The 20,480-nt window shown below is 44.6% G+C and overlaps 1 protein-coding gene across 2 annotated transcripts in view; it reads right to left on the bottom strand.

Moving 5' to 3' along the window:
• Nucleotides 1-3,000: 3,000 nt before the first annotated feature.
• LOC115200239 (THO complex subunit 5 homolog) overlaps nucleotides 3,001-20,480 on the bottom strand; it is a 25,410-nt gene continuing 7,930 nt past the window's right edge. For both annotated transcript variants that reach the window (XM_029763138.1, XM_029763137.1), the window contains exons 4-20: nucleotides 17,770-17,883; nucleotides 17,505-17,602; nucleotides 17,193-17,339; nucleotides 16,995-17,109; nucleotides 16,789-16,921; nucleotides 16,580-16,657; nucleotides 16,392-16,438; nucleotides 14,731-14,830; nucleotides 9,861-9,969; nucleotides 9,602-9,703; nucleotides 9,383-9,479; nucleotides 9,151-9,262; nucleotides 8,931-9,034; nucleotides 8,620-8,707; nucleotides 8,378-8,493; nucleotides 8,048-8,238; nucleotides 3,001-3,290 (exon numbers count right to left, since the gene is read on the bottom strand). In XM_029763138.1, coding sequence (XP_029618998.1) covers nucleotides 3,227-3,290; nucleotides 8,048-8,238; nucleotides 8,378-8,493; nucleotides 8,620-8,707; nucleotides 8,931-9,034; nucleotides 9,151-9,262; nucleotides 9,383-9,479; nucleotides 9,602-9,703; nucleotides 9,861-9,969; nucleotides 14,731-14,830; nucleotides 16,392-16,438; nucleotides 16,580-16,657; nucleotides 16,789-16,921; nucleotides 16,995-17,109; nucleotides 17,193-17,339; nucleotides 17,505-17,602; nucleotides 17,770-17,883 — 1,815 coding nt within the window. In that variant the 3' untranslated portion in view covers nucleotides 3,001-3,226. The remainder of the gene's footprint in view (nucleotides 3,291-8,047; nucleotides 8,239-8,377; nucleotides 8,494-8,619; nucleotides 8,708-8,930; nucleotides 9,035-9,150; nucleotides 9,263-9,382; nucleotides 9,480-9,601; nucleotides 9,704-9,860; nucleotides 9,970-14,730; nucleotides 14,831-16,391; nucleotides 16,439-16,579; nucleotides 16,658-16,788; nucleotides 16,922-16,994; nucleotides 17,110-17,192; nucleotides 17,340-17,504; nucleotides 17,603-17,769; nucleotides 17,884-20,480) is intronic.

Genomic DNA, 20,480 nt, shown 5'->3' with positions numbered 1-20,480 from the left:
TTTCTGTGTGTTGTCATTATTATATTACTCTAATACAAATGCAAAGAGATACTCTATTACTCTGGTGGGAATGATACTGATGGCTGCTGTGATGGTCTTGACGTTACCTGATGTGCTCACTTTGAGAGAGAAAAACTAGCTTGCTAAAATAGATCATTTACTGGTACAGTACTAAGATACTGAACTAAACGATGTAAATGCTATAGAGCTTGTCTATTCCTCTCATGTACATTTCAGCATACACATTACGAAGAAAGGAACAGTTCTGAACAGTACACTGTCTAAGTGCTAAGGTGGTATGAAGAGAAGCACAGTGGAGGTGAGGAAGATGAGGTGTGTGTGTGAGGGAGGAAGTTGAGGTGTGAGAGGGGTGTGGAGCTCCTAAAACACTGTGTGTGTGTGTGTGGTGCTGCATTGCGGCTGAGGGGTGCAGTGACCGGTGTTGCAGCACCCTCCCAACACCGCTCCCTCCTCCCCTCCACTCCCTGCTCTGACGTCGCCTAACTTGGGTTCATACATCCGGAGGTGGTCTGGAGAATAGTACTACCTGAACAGAACTGTTCCCGTCTTCCACACAACATCCAAGACTTCGAGAATACACCTGCCCCTTCACATCTCTCTCTTGTCCTTAGGTCAGGTCTCTCCTTATCTCACCTCTCCCTTCTTTTACCTCTTTCTCTATCTCACACACTGTACCTGCTTTACATAGCCAGCCTGCTAAAACAGTAGCCATAAAGTAGAGATACTGCAGTAACCTGCCCAGCCAGGGGAGAATCTACACACGCTAATCTGAAGATCCATGCAAGTGCTGCAAAAGATAGAGCGCAGTATGAGAAGTGCTAAAAAAAACACACCCTTTATTTCAGAACAGAAAAAGGTCTATTGTTGATTTTGATATCAGTTTCAGTCTGTCTCTGTCATTTCCTTGATGTAACACAGTGGTCCATAATCATCATGGAAACAACACTAATCAGCTGCACTGGGGGACAGTGGTTGTGATATGCTGTGTAGTTGCTGACAGGTGTATAAAATTGAGAACACAGCCATGCAATCACCATAGACAAACATTGGCAGCAGAATGGCCTTATTGAAGAGCTCAGTGACATTCAATGTGGCACCGTCATAGGATGCCACCTTTCCAACAAGTTAGTTTGTCCAATATCTGCCCCGGTCAAGTGCTGTTATTGTGAAGTGGAAATGTCTAGAAGCAACAACGGCTCAGCCGTGAAGTGATAGGCCACACAAGCTCACAGAACGGGACAGCCCAGTGCTGAAACACGTAAAATTTGTCTGTCCTTGGTTGCAACACTCACTCCCAAGTTCCAAACTGCATCTGGAAGTAACGTCAGCACAAGAACTGTTCGTTGGGTTTCCTTGGCCGAGCAGCCATACACAAGCCTAAAATCACCAAGCGCAATGCCGAGAGTTGGCTGGAGTGGTGTAAAGCTCACCGCCATTGAACACTGGAGCAGTTGAAGCACGTTCTCTGGAGTGATGAATCACGCTTCATCATCTGGCAGTCAGACGGACGAATCTGGGTTTGGCGGATGCCAGGAGAATGCTACCTGTCCCAATGCATAGTGCCAACTGTTAAGTTTAGTGGAGAAGGAATAACGGTCTGGGGCTGTTTTTCATGGTTCAGGCTAGGCCCCTAAGTTCCAGTGAAGGGAAATCTTAACGCTACAGCATACAATGACATTCTAGACGATTCTGTGCTTCCAACTTCGTGGCAACAGTTTGGGGAAGGCACTTTCCTTTTTCAACATGACAATGCCCCCGTGCACAAAGCGAGGTCCATACAGAAATGGTTAGTAGAGATCGGTATGGAAGAACTTGACAGGCCTGCACAGAGCTCTTGATCTCAACTCCATCGAACGCCTTTGGGATGAATTGGAACGCCGACTGCGAGCCAGGCCTAATCACCCAACATCAGTGCCCGACCTCACTAACGCTCGTGGCTGAATGAAAGCAAGTCCCCGCAGTAATGTTCCAACATTTAGTGGAAAGCCTTCCCAGAAGAGTGGAGGCTGTTATAGCAGAAAAGGGGGGGACCAACTCCATATTAATGCCTATGATTTTGGAATGAGAAGTTGGACGAACAGGTGTCCAGATACTTTTGGCCATGTAGCGAATCTCCCTGAATTCTGACAGGATATCATCGCGTTCATTAAGTTTCTCCTCGAATTCTTTCCTGATGATCATTCTCCTTGGGGTTTTAATGTAATCTCTTTATGTCTGATGGATGACTGGGTATTAACAGGAGACACAACCTGCAGCAAAAACATCCTCAGAACACCACTTCCCCTAATGATCACCATGGTATGGAACCCACAAAACACATCAGCTACATCCTAACAGTGGCAAGCTTGTCCTGGAGGAGAGAGCACTACTGGGGCTCTGTGATGCTGCACTAATGTCAGATTACATCCAGGGCAATGATCAAGTGGTCCTGTATTATTCATCAGCTCTTACTACACTGTAAATACATAACACATTTAACCATCTCTTATTACACTATAAATACCGGATAGGGAACACATTTAACCATCTCTTATTACACTATAAATACCGGATAGGGAACACATTTAATCATCTCTTATTACACTATAAATACCGGATAGGGAACACAATTAAATCAGCTCTTATTACACTATAAATACAGGATAGGGAACATTTCTAAGTGTGTGTGTGATAGTGTATACGCTGTATTTCCAGAAACAATAGGAATGAGTCATCTTAGAGAAGTGCTGAGCCATGATAATAAAGGACATAACTATGTGATCTGATGCGCGCGCGCGCACACACACACACACACACACACACACACACACACACACACACACACAGAGAGAGAGACAGAGAGGAATGAAAAAGGGATGGGAGGGAGAGATGAGGAAATAAATATGTACTAGCTAAAAGAGGAGAGATAATTCATAGTAGAATAAAGCTGAGCATAAATCAGTCAGCAGTGAAGAATAACATTAAAAAAGACAAAAGAACTTGCAGATCCAAACAAGATCACTAGCTTTTTATTGTCCAACCGACACACAGAATGTGTCAAACAGTGTGTTAAACAAACAAGATATGGGGATATGAGGGCAGGGGCATGACAGAGGGTAAATTCAGGAGTCACTGGTGACTGAAGAAGCCTTGAGGTAGGGTAAGAGATCTGGGGTGAGGGGGTCAGGGGAAGGGGGAGGGGGTCAGGGGAAGGGTAAAGGAGAGGTCAGCGGTGACTGAAGAAGCCCTGGGGGTGGTTGTACTTGAACGGCTTCAGACGGTTCGGACCCCTGAAACACAACATCAGAGAGAGAGCGAGAGCGAGAGAGAAGAGTGTGTGAGTGTCAAATCACATTTTATTGGTCGCATACACATATTTAGCAGATGTTTTTGCAGGTGTAGCGAAATGCTTATGTTCCTAGCTCCAACAGTGCAGTAATATCTAATAATACACACACACACACACACACACACACACACACACACACACACACACACACACACACAGGATAGTTTGAAGAATCTCAAATATATTTTGTTTTGTTTAACACTTTTTTTTTTGTTTACGACATGATTCCATATGTGTTTTATTTCATAGTTTTGATGTCGTCGCTATTATTCTACAATGTAGAAAATAGTAAAAATCAAGAAAAACCCTTGAATGAGTATGTGTCCAAACTTTTGACTGGTGCTGTGTGTGTGTAATTATATATATATATATATATATATATATACACATACATACATACATACATACACACACACACACACACACACACACACACACACACGGAACGTATTCAGACCCCTTCACTTTTCCGCATTGTTACGTTACAGCCTTATTTTAAAATTGATTAAATTGTTATTTTCCCCTCAATCTACACACAATACCTCATAATAACAAAGCAAAAACAGGTTTAGAATTTTTTGCTAATTTATAAAAACGAATGAAATGTCACATTTACATAAGTATTCAGACCCGTTATTCAGTACTTTGTTGAAGCACCTTTGGCAGCAATTACAGCCCAAGTCTTCTTGGGTATGACGCTACAAGCTTGGCACACCTGTATTTGGGGAGTTTCTCCTGTTCTTCTCTGCAGAACCTCTCAAGCTCTGTCAGGTTGGATGGGGAATGTTGCTGCACAGCTATTTTCTAGTTTCTCCTGATATGTTCGACTGGGTTCAAGTCCGGGCTCTGGCTGGGCCACTCAAGGACATTGAGACTTGTACCGAAGCCACTCCTGCTTTGTTTTGGCTGTGTGCTTAGGGTTGTTGTCCTGTTGGAAGGTGAACCTTCCCCCCAGTCTGTCCTGAGAGCTCTGAAGCAGGTTTTCATCAAGGATCTCTCTGTACTGTGTTCCATTCATCTTTCCTTCGATCCTGAGTAGTGTCCCAGTCCCTGCTGCTGAAAAATATCCCCACAGCATGATGCTGCCACCACGCTTCACCGTAGGGATGGTGCCAGGTTTCCTCCAGACGTGACACTTGGGATTCAGGCCAAAGAGTTCAATCTTGGTTTCACCAGACCAGATCATTTTGTCCTTTAGATGCCTTTTGGCAAACTCCAAGTGGGCTGTCATGTTCTTTTTACTGAGGAGTGGCTTCCATCTAGCCATTCTAACATAAAGGCCTGATTGGTGGAGTGCTGCAGAGATGGTTGTCCTTCTGGAAGGTTCTCCCATCTCCACAAAGGAAGGAACTCTGGAGCTCTGTCAGAGTGACCATCAGGTTCTTGGTCACTAAGCCCTTTTCCCTGATTGCTCAGTTTGGCAGGGCAACCAGCTCTAGGAAGAGTCTTGGTGGTTCCAAACTTTATCCACTTTAAGAATGATGGAGGCCACTGTGTTCTTGGGGACCTTCAATGCTGGAGACATTTCTTTGTACCCTTCCCCAGATCTGTGCCTCGACACAATCCTGTCTCGGAGCTCAACGGACAATTACTTCAACCTCACGGCTTGGTTTTTGCTCTGACATGCACTGTCAACTGTGGGAACTTATATAGACAGGTGTGTGCTTTTCCAAACCATGTCCAATTAATTTAACAGGTGGACTCCAATCAAGCTGTAAAAACATCAAGGACGATCAACGGAAACAGGATGCACCCGCGATTAAATTCAAGTCTCATAGCATAGGGTCTGAAACCTTATTTACACATGTAATCAGTTTTTTTATTTTTAATACATGTGAAAAAAAAAAAAATAATAAACAATTCTAAAAATGTTTTCGCTTTGTCATTATGGGGTATTGTGTGTAGATTGATCAAATCAAATTTTATTAGTCGCATGCGCCGAATACAGGTGTAGACCTTACAGTGAAATGCTTACTTATGAGCTCCTAACAGACAGTGCAGTTAAAAAAAAATACAGCTAAGAATAAAAGATAAAAGTAATTAAAGAGGAGCAGCAAAAAATAACAAAATATACAGGGGGGTGCCGGTACAAAGTCAATGTGCGGGGGCACCGGTTAGTTGAGGTAGTATGTACATGTAGGTAGAGTTAATTAATTAAAGTGACTATGCATAGATGACAACAGAGCGTGGCAGTGGTGTGGAGAGGGGAGGGGGCAATGCGAATAGTCTGGGTAGCCATTTGACTAGATGTTCAGGAGTCTTATGGCTTGGGAGTAGAAGCTGTAAAGAAGCCTCTTGGACCTAGACTTGGTGCTCCGGTACCGCTTGCCGTGTGGTAGTAGAGAGAACAGTCTATGACTAGGGTGGCTGGAGTGTGACAATTTTTCGGGCCTTCCTCTGACACCGCCTGGTATAGACTGGGCCGTTCGCACTACCCTCTGTAGTGCCTTGCGGTCGGAGGCCGAGCAGTTGCCATAGCAGGCAATGATGCAATCAGTCAGGATGCTCTCGATGGTGCAGTTGTAGAACCTTTTGAGGATCTGAGGACCCATGGCAAATCTTTTCAGTCTCCTGAGGGGGAATAGGTTTTGTCGTGCCCGCTTCACGACTGTCATGGTGTGCTTGGACCATGATAGTTTGTTGGTGATGTGGACACCAAGGAACTTGAAGTTCTCAGCCTGCTCCACTGCAGCTCCGTTGATGAGAATGGGGGCGTGCTCAGTCCTCCTTTTCCTGTAGTCCACTATCATCTCCTTTGTCTTGATCACATTGAGGGAGAGGTTGTTGTCCTGGCACCACACAGCCAGGTCTCTGACCTCCTCCCTGTCTCGTTGTTGTCAGTGATCAGGCCTACCACTGTTGTGTCATCTGCACATTTAATGACGGTGTTGGAGTCGTGCCTTGCCGTGCAGTCATCAGTGAACAGGGAGTACAGGAGGGGGCTGAGCACGCACCCCTGAGGGGCCCCTGTGTTGAGGATCAGCGTGGCAGATGTGTTGTTACCTACCCTTACCACCTGGGGGGCAGCCCGTCAGGAAGTCCAGAATCCAGTTGCAGAGGGAGGTGTTAAGTCCCAGGGTGCTTAGCTTATTGATGAGCTTTGAGGGCACTATGGTGTTAAACGCTGAGCTGTAGTCTATGAATAGCATTCTCACATAGGTGTTCCTTTTGTCCAGGTGGGAAAGGGCAGTGTGGAGTGCAATAGAGACTGCATCAACTGTGGATCTGTTGGGGCGGTATGCAAATTGAGGTGGGTTTAGGGTGTCAGATAAGGTGGAGGTGATATGATCCTTATCTAACCTCTCAAAGCACTTCATGATGACAGAAGTGAGTGCTAGGGGCAATGGTCATTTAGCTCAGTTAACTTCACTTTCTTGAGTACAGGAACAATAGTGGACATCTTGAAGCAAGTGGGGACAGCAGACTGGGATAGGGAGAGATTGAATAGATCTGTAAACATTCGAGCCAGCTGGTCTGCACATGCTTTGAGGACACGGCTAGGGATGCTGCCTGGGCCGATATCCTTGCAAGGGTTAACACGCTTACTCACGTCGGCCACGAAGAACGAGAGCTCCCAGTTCTCGGGAGTGGCCTGTGTCGGCGGCACTGTGTTATCCTCAAAGCGGGTGAAGGTGTTGTTTAGCTTGTTCGGGAGCAAGACGTCAGTGACCGCGACGCGGCTGGTGTTCCCTTTATAACCCCCGTACTTCTTGTTTGAGTTTCTGCCGATAGAAAGGGAGGAGCAGAATGGAGTCAGGATCTGATTTGCCGAACGGAGGGCGGGGGAGGGCCTTGTAGCCATCCTGGAAGGAAGAGTAACAATGTTTCAGAGTTTTTGAAGCGCGAGTATATGTAGCATTTTCCTCAGATTTGCTTTATTAAAGTCCCCAACTACAATAAATGTGACCTCAGGATATGCGGTTTCCAGTTTGCACAAAGTCCAGCGTAGTTCCTTGAGAGCCGTCGTGGTATCGGCTTGAGGGGGAATATACATGGCTGTGACGATGACCGAAGACAATTATCTTAGGAGGTAATGCAATCGACATTTGATTGTGAGGTATTCTAGGTTGGGTGAAAAAAAGGACTTGAGTTCCTGTACGTTACCACAATCTCACCATGAGGCATACACCCCCACTTTTCTTCTTTATTCCTATCTGCGCGATGTACTGCGAACCCAGTGCATGTACTGAGAACCCAGCTGGCTGTATGGAAGGTGACAGTATATCCGGAGAGGGCCATGATTCCGTGAAACAGCCTATGTTACAGTCCTTGAAGTCTCTCTGGAAGGAGATCCTCACCCTGAGCTTGTCTACTTTATTGTCCAGGGATTGAACATTAGCGAGTAATATACTTGGAAGCGGTGGATGGTGTGCATGCCTCCACTCCAAATATCTCTTCTCCACTGGCAGCGTCTTGGAGCAGCCACTGGGATAAGTTAAATTGCTTTGGGGGGTACCAACAAAGGAGCCAATTCAGGAAAGTCGTATTTCTGGACGAAATGCTGGCGAGTTACTGCCGTTCTGATATCCAAAAGTCATTTCTGGCTGTATGTAATAATGCAAAAAACATTCTGGGCTAATAATATGAGAACAACAAAAATGCATACTACAAAGTTGCTTAGGAGCCAGAAGCAGGAGGGCCATGTCGATCGGCGCCAACTCGGTGTGTGTACGTGTGTGCGTACGTGTGTGCGTGTACCTGACAGTGCGTAGACACATCTTCTCTCTGGGGAACTCCCGTGGTCCCTCCACGCTGTCGTCCTGTCCGTCAGTCTCCAGGTACACATCCAGACAGACACCCAGACGAGCTACCTGATTGGTCAGCAGCTGGTGGCCTGGGCGGGGCCCCTGGAGCTCTGATTTGAAAACGTTCACCTCACTCTCCATGGCCTGGGGGAGGGGTTAGACGTGTCAATCACAGCCGGTGTGTGTCTAACCACTAACATCAAAGGGCTTAACAGCATATAGATTTGCCCTCCCTTGTGATAGGGTCTCGTATTCACAGCGTGTGATGGGTGTGAATACTCACTCGAAGGTTGTTGTCAGTACGTCCACTGCGCTCCCCCTTCCAGCTGAGTGAGACAGCAAAGAGAGGAGAAATGACTGGGTAACGGGGATTCAACACCACCGCAGCCTGAAGACGAGCTGGAAGGGAAAGAGATCATTTATTTTCTAAAGAATTTGTCCAAACAAAGCAGACAGGCCTCTGATTCTTCAGGAATGTCTTAATATATTACGCAGTGAATCATCACTTTAACCCCTGGTATTTACCTGTTCCTCTCTCCAACACGGCCATGAAGAACAGGTCAGTCTCCCGAGCCAAACCTGCTTCTGACACATGCTGCGTGAACACCAGATTCTATAGATCGAGAGAGAACACAAAGAATAGTAAACTATATGGTTTATTTAATTAAACCACAATGCCTTTTATAGCCACACCATCTACACAGCAGCTACAATGAGTCAGAAATTGTTATATTGAGTGTGAGGTTGAGTTGTAGTCAAAGTTGGGTACTTCCTGTGTATTCCTCAGTTAGGTTGACGGCAAACAAAGTGTGAGGAAGTGTTTTGTGTGTTCGTACCGTGTACTCCTGGTGTGTGATGGTAGTCCAGCGAGCCAGGCGGGAGAGAACCTTAGCAGGGAACAGGTGCTGGCACTCACTGGACACTGGAACAATACTGTGCTCTGAAAAACACACACGCATACAATACCTTAAACATGTATTTTATTGTCTGTGTGCGTGTACCCAGTGATGAGAAATGTGAGGAGGACTGTTTGTGCAAGGCCAGGCGTGTGTATACCTAGTGAGGAGAATTGTTTTTGCAGGGCCAGGCGTGACTGGACTCGTCCTCTCAGCAGCTTCATGGTGCTTTCCATGTGACTGGCACTCAGAGAACTGCCTGCACGCAAACCCTGAAACACACACGGTAGGCTTAACACACACACAGAGAGAGACAGAGAGACAGAGAAAAAGAAGCACACCATAGCAGCAGACAATTTACTAATAGCAATGGGAGGGCCACACACACACACCTCTGGTGCATCACTGGGGAACTTCAGTCCTCCCAGACTCTGCACCCACAAGTAGGGATGACCCAGTTCTGCCACGTAGTCTCCAAATGAACTGATCCTACAAGAACACAAAATATATAAATTAATACTGATCCTACAATTAAACAATATCTGTATTGATACTGAAGCAACTGTACACGCTGTGTATATAGGTGTTGGGCTTTAGGACAGCATCCTTACCCCACTTTATCAAACTGGTAACGGTTAGAGGGGTTGGGCGTTTCGCGCCCCTGGTCGTTGGCATACAGGCAGTTGAGCAGCGTGTCAGAGTTTAACAGCTCCCTGCCAGAAAATAGAATCAATACAAGACAGACACACACACTCACCAAACTCCACACACACACGCACTCCCCAAACACGCAAGCACACACACGCACTCCCCAAACTCCACACACGCAAGCACTCCCCAAACTCCACACACAAAAGCACACACACGCACCCGGCGCTGATAGCTCCAGTGAGATCTGTGGCGGTGGAGACTTTGGCCTTGACAGTCATGATGTTCAGGTTCATCAGGTAGTAGAAGAACAGATGCAGCACACTGCCGTCTAGAGACAGAGGGACAGGGGTTCACTGGGTATGATGATCTATTTATAATATATACATAATATGCCATTTAGCAAACAGGGAGATGAGACATTGTGGGTGTGCATGTATCGTGGATGGAAAATTGCATCTGCCACAAACAGCCCAAAGGCTGGCAGATGGTAATATTGAGATGGCAATCTTAGCGTTCAAAAGCATTGTATGCAGCCAGCAATATACTTGTATCTCCCATGGACTGGTTTGTACCTTAAACACTGTCCATTCAGGCTGCAAAGGCTTCGAATTCCTCAACTGTATTTAATGGGGAGAAGGCAGAAAAAATAAATACAAAAAACGGAAAATATGCGTACTTTATGAAACACCATTTTCTACCACCATGCTAGAATGGCTAACGCCTAGAAATGCTACTTTCTGATGTTGCGCCCCACGTTCATTCAGTGATAAACAACAGACTGCTGTTACCTGATTGACTGAATGCCATATGCAACATCTGGGATTAGCATTTAGCCACTCTAGCATGATGGTGGAAAATTATGTTATAAGGAAAGTATGCATAGTTTCCCGGTTTTTCCCCCATCTTTTCTGCATTAAATAAAGTTGAGGAAATTGAAGACTTTGCAGCCTGAAAGGAGAATGTTTCAGGCACGAACCGGTTCACGGGTGATGTCAATGTGAATTAACACAAAGAGGATGACTAGATTCTTAGCTATGACACGGTTACTCAGGGCTCTATTTTAACAAACCAGAAATATTTGTGCCATTTTCACAGCCGTTATTATGAGCGCAATAGCTAGTGGTGGTGCGAAAGGGCTGGGTTTTGATGAATAAACAAGTTGTAGGTGTGACAAAGCCTTGGCCACTCTCTGGCCAATCAAGGCGTTCCATGGCTTAATACGGCATGCGTTTGTCTCAAGTTCTGTAGGTTACTGACGGTCTTTGCGTTGTCATCAACTCCAATTCTGCGGGGGGCACGGAATATTCTCATCCTGGTCCATTGTGGATTGATACCACAGTTTATCAAATAGCATAGATTACAGTAACGAGTAAGAGCAACATCTAGTGTTTTCTCAATATGCTTTGAGTGTTGACAGTCAACGATGTTGTAATTGGCTTCAACAAGTATAGGCCTTTACGCATCGCACTTCTCCTTAAATAAAAAAATACTATAGGCTCCTGTAAATTGTATGTGAGGCACATTCTCAATAAGCAAGGCCTACCGTGGATGTCATTATAGGAATTAACATTTGAATTTGTTTGTAGGAGCGCGTCTTTGGTAACCAGACAAGAGGCTCTCTTTGGAAATGGGGATGGATAAAAGTAGAATGGAGGATGCATGGCAGGTAGGCCTATGTGAATTGTGAATAATGCAAAAGCATGACGGCAAAAGCTTCATGAGTAGATCATTTAGAAACCCTTTATGGATAGGCTACGTGGCTAATGAAGGGCCAGGATAAGGAAGACGGCAGACGCATAGCTGTTGAACTAGCTTTCGTTATAGTAGGGTAAGGGTAGCCTAAGGGCTTGCAAGTTTCTGAATATAAGTGTCACTGGATTACCTCATCTCTCGTTCCATGGTGGGCATATAGCCTACATGGAGGGTATTTTAAGCACATCCAAAATAATAACATGAGCTGGCTAAAATAATGTACAATCGCCTACATAGATAAAAAGGGGATGTCCGCTCACTGTTTTGCTGCTGCCAAACGTTGGTGATTAAGACTAATTTCAAAGAGGACTCATGAGTCAAACTCTTCGACAGTCTTGACTACTTGGCGAATGAATTGGACAGGAGAAAAAAAACAGCCTTCATTGAGAGGGGGGAAAAAAACACGAGTTTGTTTCTAAATACGAGGTTTATGGGCACAAAAATAACATATTTTTCCATGTGTATATGGGCATTGTGCTTCACGGCTAGATAGGCTGCACTTCCAATGTCAAAATCCATGCCATAACCAATGTCAAAATCCATGCCATAACCAATGTTAAAATCCATGCCATAACCAATGTTAAAATCCATGCCATAACCAACAGTGTTAGCGCTAAGACCAGCTTTCAGTTGGTCTTAAATAGCCCTACCAGCACATAATGAAAGAGGCACTTCGGTGCACCTTTTAAAGGACACACCTCAGATATTGCCACCCCTCCCACTTCAGTGCAAGTGAGCTCATATACGACAGGTAAATAAAGAATCCTGGCGCTAGGGTTTGAAAATAGAAGAGCGCTGGCTTAATACCAGCCAAAAACAGAGTCCACAGGTACTATATAGGATGAAGTGAGGCATTATCTTGCTGACAGGGGAAGGAGGGGAGGAAGAGAGGAAATGGGGAATGGAGAAGAGGAGGAGGGGAGGGAGAGACGGCAAAGAGGAGAAGGGATGAGGTGAGAGGGGAGGGGGATGTTCTGCATTGCAGGCGTAACTCTATCCACTGGCAAGCAGGCAGGCAGGAGCGGATGGTATGTGTGTGTGTGTGTGTGTGTGTGTGGAGCTGGCAGCAATGTTGAACTGCAGGCAGGGAGGAGAGGACGGTATGTGTGTGTGGAGCTGGCAGCAATGTTGCGCTGCAGCACTCACACCTTATTTTAAGCACATTTACATCAGCCTCCTCTCACGCTCTCTGTTGTCCTCTAAACCAGTGGTTCCCAACCAGGAGTACTGGGACCCATGGGGGGGGGGGGGTACTGGGCCTATCCACAGGGGGTATTTGAGAAGACTCATGAGACCATAGGCTTCAGTTGGTGGTACAGTAACCGAAAAAGGTTGGGAACCACTGCTCTAAACCATGAAGCAGCTTTTGGCGGTTTGCAGCAGTAAAAGCTGCGTATGTGTGTGTGTATATTTGTGAGAGAGTGAGTGTGTGTGTGTGTGTGTCCTCCTCTCAGTGTGCCATTGGGTTCTGTCTGACTGCAGAGCCAGGAGAGACGAGGCGACATTGTGTAACCTTAGTAGTGATGTTATTGTTGATTACACTAAATGAATGATTATTGTTCAATCTATGCACTGAACCATCACTATATACACTGCACCACAAAATCCTTATCACCTCCATTAATATCCATTTCTAACAGTCATACACAGTTGAAGTCGGAAGTTTACATACACTTAGTCATTAAAACTTGTTTTTCAACCACTCCACAAATTTCTTGTTAACAAACTATAGTTTTGGCAAGTCGTTTAGGACATCTACTTTGTGTATGACAAGAAGTTTCTGATAAATGATGTCAATTAGCCTGAGTCAATTGGAGGTGTACCTGTGGATGTAATTCAAGGCCTACCTTCAAACTCAGTGCCTCTTTGCTTGACATCATGGGAAAATCAAAAGAAATCAGCCAAGATCTCAAAAAAATGTAGACCTCCACAAGTCTGGTTCATACTTGGGAGCAATTTCCAAATGCCTGAAGGCACCACGTTCATCTGTACAAACAATAGTACGTAAGTATAAACACCATGGGACCACGCAGCCGTCATACTGCTCAGGAAGGAGACGCGTTCTGTCTCCTAGAGATGAGTGTACTTTGGTGCGAAAAGTGCAAATCAATCCCAGAACAACAGCAAAGGACCTTGTGAAGATGCTGGAGGAAACAGGTACAAAAGTATCTATATCCACAGTAAAACGAGTCCTATAATCGACATAACCTGAAAGGCCGCTCAGCAAGGAAGAAGCCACTGCTCCAAAACCGCCATAAAAAGCCAGACTACAGTTTGCAACTGCACATGGGGACAATGATCGTACTTTTGGTAGAAATGTCCTCTGGTCTGATGAAACAAAAATAGAACTGTTTGGCCATAATGACCATCGTTATGTTTGGAGGAAAAAGGGGGAGGCTTGCAAGCCGAAGAACACCATTCCAACAGTGAAGCAAAGGGGTTGCAGCATTATGTTGTGGGGGTGCTTTGCTGCAGGAGAGACTGGTGCACTTCACAAAATAGATGGCATCATGAGGGAGGACATTTATGTGGATATATTGAAGCAACATCTCAAGACATCAGTCAGGAAGTTAAAGCTTGGTCGCAAATGGGTCTTCCAAATGGACAATGACCCCAAGCATACTTCCAAAGTTGTGGCAAAATGGCTTAAGGACAACAAAGTCAAGGTATTGGAGTGGCCATCACAAAGCCTTGACCTCAATCCTATAGAAAATGTGTGGGCAGAACTGAAAAAGCGTGTGCGAGCAAGGAGGCTTACAAACCTGATTCAGTTACACCAGCTCCGTCAGGAGGAATGGGCCAAAATTCACCCAACTTATTGTGGGAAGCTTGTGGAAGGCTACCTGAAGCTTTTGACTCAAGTTAAACAATTTAAAGGCAATGCTACCAAATACTAATTGAGTGTATGTGAACTTCTGACCCACTGAGAATGTGATGAAATAAATAAAAAGCTGAAATAAATAATTCTCTCTACTATTATTCTGACATTTCACATTCTTAAAATAAAAGTGGTGATCCTAACTGACCTAAGACAGGGAATTCTTACTAGGATTAAAATGTTAGGAATTGTGAAAAACTGAGTTTAAATGCATTTGGCTAAGGTGTATGTAAACTTCCGACTTCAACTGTAGCTCTGAATGATGTCATCTCCCCTTTACTGTCCCAGAGAGACTAAGAAGCAGTGACAGCGTCCTGCTGTCTGTCACACAGGAACAGTGTGTGTGTCACTGAGGAGCAGTGACAGAATACTGCAGTCTTTCACAGAGATAGAAAAACAGCACTATCTGTGAAAGGCTGACACACAGAAACTACTGGAATAGAAAGTGTGTGTGTGTACCTTTGCATCTGAGGTCTAGGCAGAGGGAGAGAGGGTGTCTCTTCAGCATCTCACGTCTCTTATCATCCAGCTGACCACCTGTAGTAGGTCTCCTCCTCTTCTACACACAGAGAATTACCATTACATCACGCTGTCATGTTCTACTGCTCATTAATCAGATGTACTGATGTCTACACTGAGTTAACCAAACATTAGGAACACCTTCCTAAAATGGAGTTGCACCCCTCCCCTTTGCCCTCAGAACAGCCTCAATTCATTGGGACATGGACTCTACGAGGTGTCCAAAGCTTTCCACAGGGATGCTGGCCCATGTTGACTCCAATGCTTCCCACAGTTGTGTCAAGTTGTCTGGATGTCCTTTGGGTGGTGGACCATTCTTTATACACACGGAAAAACTGTTGAACGTGAAAAACCCAGCAGCGTTGCAGTTCTTGACACAAACCGGTGCACCTGGCACCTACTACCATACCCTGTTCAAAAGGCACTTAAATATTTTGTCTTGCCCATTCACCCTCTGAACGGCACACACACAGTCCATGTCCCAAGGGTTAAAATCCCTTCTTTAAAAATCGGCCTCCTCCCCTTCATCTACACTGATTGAAATGGATTTAACAAGTGACATCAATAATGGATCATAGCTTTCACCTGGATTCACCTATTTTCTATACTCAGTGTGTAAATATATATATTTTTTACCTTATATAGTGCACTACTTTAGACCAGAGCGCTGGTACAGTATTCAGACCCTTTACTTTTTCCACATTTTGTTAGGTTGCAGCCTTATTCTAAAATACACACAATACCCCATAATGACAAAGCCCCACACACACACACATTTTTGGAGGAACTCAGTCTGGCTTTCAACTTACTTATGAAAGTTGTAATAGTAGAATGCACAAGTTGCAATTTTGAAATTGGGTAGTGCATCATCAGTTGCATACCTTAAAGAACCATTTATAACTAGTCAGAAATGTCCAGATCAACTAGCCCATGTCAGATAATGTTTTTTAGATAGGTTTTTTGTGGTAATGTTGGAGTCACTCAAATGTCACAAGAATACACATTAGACATGGCAAAATGTTTAGAATTCCAAGATTATTATATATGCTTTTTATTTCCGCCAACAAGAGGGGTGTAAACAGTTTGTGTCATGAACAGTGCTTGTGTCCATAGAAATAGACGTCGCACGATGTTCATCAATGCTGGAAGGGGGGCCTGAGTGAAAAGATTTGGGAACCCTTGTTATAGGGAATAGGGTGCCACTTGGGAAGCAATCTATAATCCTAAGTGATCATCTGTCATTAAGATGTTAGGAGGAGTATTCAATAGAGACAATCAGATCATACATATTTCACAGAGAAAGAGAAGGACTAGCTGGCGGGAAGGGAGGGAGGGAGGAGGGGTGAAAAGGAGTTCCAGCTGAGGTGTGGCAGAGCAGCAGTAATGTGACCAGGCAACCACAGACAGCTGCTTTCAGCAGAAATATGAATCAATCAATAAATAATAACAATAGGCAATTTAAAAATGTGTGTACGTAGGAGGGTTGGGTATAGGAGAGGTGAACTCGTTGACCCTGACACGTGCGTGTGTGTGTGTGTGTGTGTGTGTGTGTGTGGTATTACAGGGGCCTCTAGTGGCAGCATGGTGTGGGACACTCTCACCGTTTTCTCCTGCTCCTCCTCTGCATCAGAATCACCAGAATCATCATCTAGAGAGGAGAGACAATCAAATGACACACACACACACACACACACACACACGTTTCTCTACTTAATCACTGCCCTGTCGAACACTCACACATAATATAGGGTCATTAACATGCAGCCAGGCAGGTGTGCTGCAGTCTTACCCTGGGAGTCCTCTGGAGGTTTAGACAGAGCTTTGGCCTCGTCCACGTCTCCACTGATGGACACACTCAGGCTCTTATCTGAAACACACACAAACACAAAACGCATAAAAACCGCATGTCCTCATCAAAATGGATAATGTGACAATTTAAAAAAAAGTCTGGCACACAGTCGCATTCACAAATGTAAGTGAACACACACAAACACTCACCGCAGGCCTGTCCGTAAGCACTGGCCTGTACCAGTAGGACATAGAGAGAGGGGGGAAGGTGGCGGGCGATCTCTGTCTGTCTCTGGGTCTGTTCAAACGGCATGGAGAGATACTCCTGGACTGGGAGGGATGCCTGGGGAAGGGGACAGGTTTAGGCTTCAGGCCTGGAAGGTCACATGGGTGTGAGTTACAAAGAGGTATGTTACCTGCATGATAGCGTTGAGTCCAGGCTGTAGAGAACTCAGGTGTTCCTTCTTCACCTCAATGCCTTTCTGGATCTTCTCCTTACTGGAGAGAGACTCCTTGTACTGCTCAGCCAGCCTACACACACACACAACAGTGGGAGCTCATGTACTGCTCAGCTAACCTACAGAGCAAGAAAGGTTTCTCAGTGTGTTTGGCACCTCTTCCTCTGCTCCAGTTCCCAGTCCAGCCTGGCCAGCGTGAGTTGGTGGGTGTCGTCCTTGGTGAGGGGGGTGCGGGATACCTCAGCGGGGGCCTCCTGGTAGAACTCATCTACACTCACAAGATCTATCTCCTCATGCTTTGACCTGGACACACACACACACACACACACAGAGGACAACATCAACTTTGAAAATATACTATTCATGTTACACATTGTGCCTCAAAACTCTAAGCTTCTCATTCCTGGACAAATGCCGGCAGACTTGGAGCAGACGTGAATTAGAACCCCCTCTCTCAGTGGTACTGACTTGAACTCCAGACACTTGCTGATCTCCTTCTGCAGGTGCATGACCTCATAGAGCAGGTTCTGGAGCTGCAGGTGCAACACATCCACTCTCTGCTTGCCCTGGAGGAGGGAGAGAGGTAAGGAAAGTCAATAACTGCTTTTGCTGTGTGTGTGTGTGTGTGTGTGTGTGTGTGTGTGTGTGTGTGTGTGTGTGTGTGTGTGTGTGTGTGTGTAGAGGGAACTGTGAGTGTGAAAGAGAGTATGCATGTGTGCGTATATATACATACCTCGTGTGTCTGGTCTCTCCCCCTCTTCAGTCTCATGTGAGCCAGGCGGTTGAGTTTCTTCAGACTCATAAAGTGGATACAGCTCTGCATCCTCTTCTGCTCTACCTCAGCACACTGGAGGGAAGGGCAGACAACATGGGGGTTACAGCAACAACTCTCGTTTAACACCGAGTAACCTCTGTGTCAAGGTTTCCGTCAGGAAAATTTGCCGCCAGACAAGCAACTGTGAAGATTTACATTTATCGGACATTTGAAGAATTTACCAGTCATCCATATGCATTGGGTGCGTAACCCATTAGACCGTCCACCCACGCAACACTACTTTTTGTCGAGGATTGCCTCAATGAGACAGACAGCATCATTGTGTTTTGGTACACCAGAAGTACATTCATTTCCAATGGAATGCTGCAAAAATCCAACATCCCTGTGTTTTCAGAGACATTACTGAGTTTGACAGGTGCTGCTCGCAGTTAGAGCCAGAAAACAAGAACTGATTAGAATAAATTGATGCTTAAAACAAAGTACTTCGCACATATTTCATATGAATGGCCTACATTTAAGACATTTTGGAGAAGGCAAGTTCACTTTCTCATCCATAAATTAGTGCAAGTGTGCTGTTCAGCAGCTCACGTCAGTGGGATGGGGGGGGGGCCTTTTCATTAGCAAGGACGTCTACTGTGGATTGCTAAAATAACTTACGATCACACTTACTCAATTAAACATTATGTGGACACCTACACATTTGGCAGACAAGTGCGATATATCAGTTTATTCCTCACAACCAGAATAAAAGCTACTCAATTGAATGAAAAAAAAAAGTAATCCCATTCCAAACATCCTTGCCTTCTGTTAGCAGATGACCAACATCAATTTAGAGAATTCATCTTTCAGAACATTCACACCTACTGGTCAATCAGCACACAGTCATCTGGACACTTTCCTACGTGTGCAGGTCAGTCGCATTCAGTCTTTTCATATTGAAAAAAATGCAACTGGTAACAGGCTAAAGTCAGACGTCACATATTGGTGCCAATCACTAGTAGCCTACAACTCCAACTGATGGAGCAATTCGGTGTGCTGCTGACAAGTTCGAGGGGATCTGCCAGACCCAGCCGCTAAAGGCAATTCCCATCTGACATATGCTGTTGGAGTTAAAGTGTTGGACTTTAATGAAATATCATAGGCCTAGTTTTACTATTGATAATTAGATTCTATAGCCAGTTGAAGATTTATTATTACTGGGTTAAAATATATTTTTTCGGTTTCTTCTAAGCTATTGAATTTGTGCATAGTGCATGTTTTTAATTTATTCATAAATGTATTAGAGGTTTACGGATTAGGCGAGTAAATGTTTCAAGTAATCTGCCCAACCCCGTTTTATTCTTTCTACAAGGAAGGCAACGAAAGGAGCGCATGCCTTCTGTGACTTGTTCAATTGCATGCAGCTCAGATTTTTTATAGGCAAAGATATAGTATAGGCTGGTTTAAACAGCCAGCCGTGTCTGTGCGCGCGGACGAAATAGTCACATATGAAGGACTTTGCTTCTTCTGCAGCATTCGCCATAGAACGCTTCGCGGTGGTGCTTCAGTCTGCTTAACAGATATAGGCATACAGGAGGAGGTTCATTCTTAAAGCATTATATTCTAAATTATAGGAGTTACTCTGGTAGGCCTAAAACATTCTTCCTCACCTCAAGTTTAACTGTCGGAGTAGAGCTGGGCAATATGGACAAAAATCCATATGGCACCAGGCCAGAGTTTGGGAAACTCTGTACCACTAGTTTGATGGTTGTAGCCATTCATTTTCACATTAACAAACACCCATATTAGCAAACTCAATTTCAATCTTCACATCTCTCTGGTATAGGTTACTTATCATAATGAACGATATCTGCAAAATGTCTGCGATAAAAGTGATCGGTCTCGATAATTTTAGGTTTATCGTCCCAGCTCTATGTTGGAGTTAGTCGGAGCGCCAATGCACACTGCCTTCATATCATCGGCCTGCAGTATAATAGGCTAACAGCCACACCAAACCTTTAAAAAAAGTTTATAAACATTATTAGGGTAATATCAAAAGTAAGTCATTGTTTATAGGGAAAATAGAAGCAGAATATTATATTGTGGTAAACACAAGAGTTCATTTGGCCAAAGAAAATGGATCAGCAGAAGGAAAAGAAAACACTTGCTAACTAGTTTAAACCTTCAAAAGTTTTGAACAGGCTATATTGCAGGCTATATTGCAGCAATTATCAAGAAAGACTAGTGCCTACCATACCCAACAAATGACAGCAATAAGCTAATGATACAGTGCCTTGCAAAAGTATTCATCCCCCTTGGCGTTGTTCCTATTATTTTGTTGCATTACAACCTGTCATTTAAATCTATTTTTATTTGGATTTCATGTAATGGACATACACAAAATAGTCCAAATTGGTGAAGCGAAAAGAAAAAAAATAACCTGTTTACATTCTTTAAATTAAAATTAAAATGGGAAAGTGGCGTGTGCATATGTATTCACCCTAAATAAAATCTGGTGCAACCAATTACCTTCAGAAGTCACATAATTAGTTAAATAAAGTCCACCTGTGTGTAATCTAACACGGAACCCAAACTGGCTGCGCGCGTGCGCCATGGTGCACACATTTATTTTGACCCCCCACACCAAACGCAGGTTAAAATATTTTAAACTCTGAACCAATTACATTCAT

Source organism: Salmo trutta, chromosome 9, assembly GCF_901001165.1.
Source record: "Salmo trutta chromosome 9, fSalTru1.1, whole genome shotgun sequence".
NCBI classification, from domain to species: Eukaryota; Metazoa; Chordata; class Actinopteri; order Salmoniformes; family Salmonidae; genus Salmo; species Salmo trutta.
This window is presented reverse-complemented; position numbering and strand designations above follow the sequence as displayed.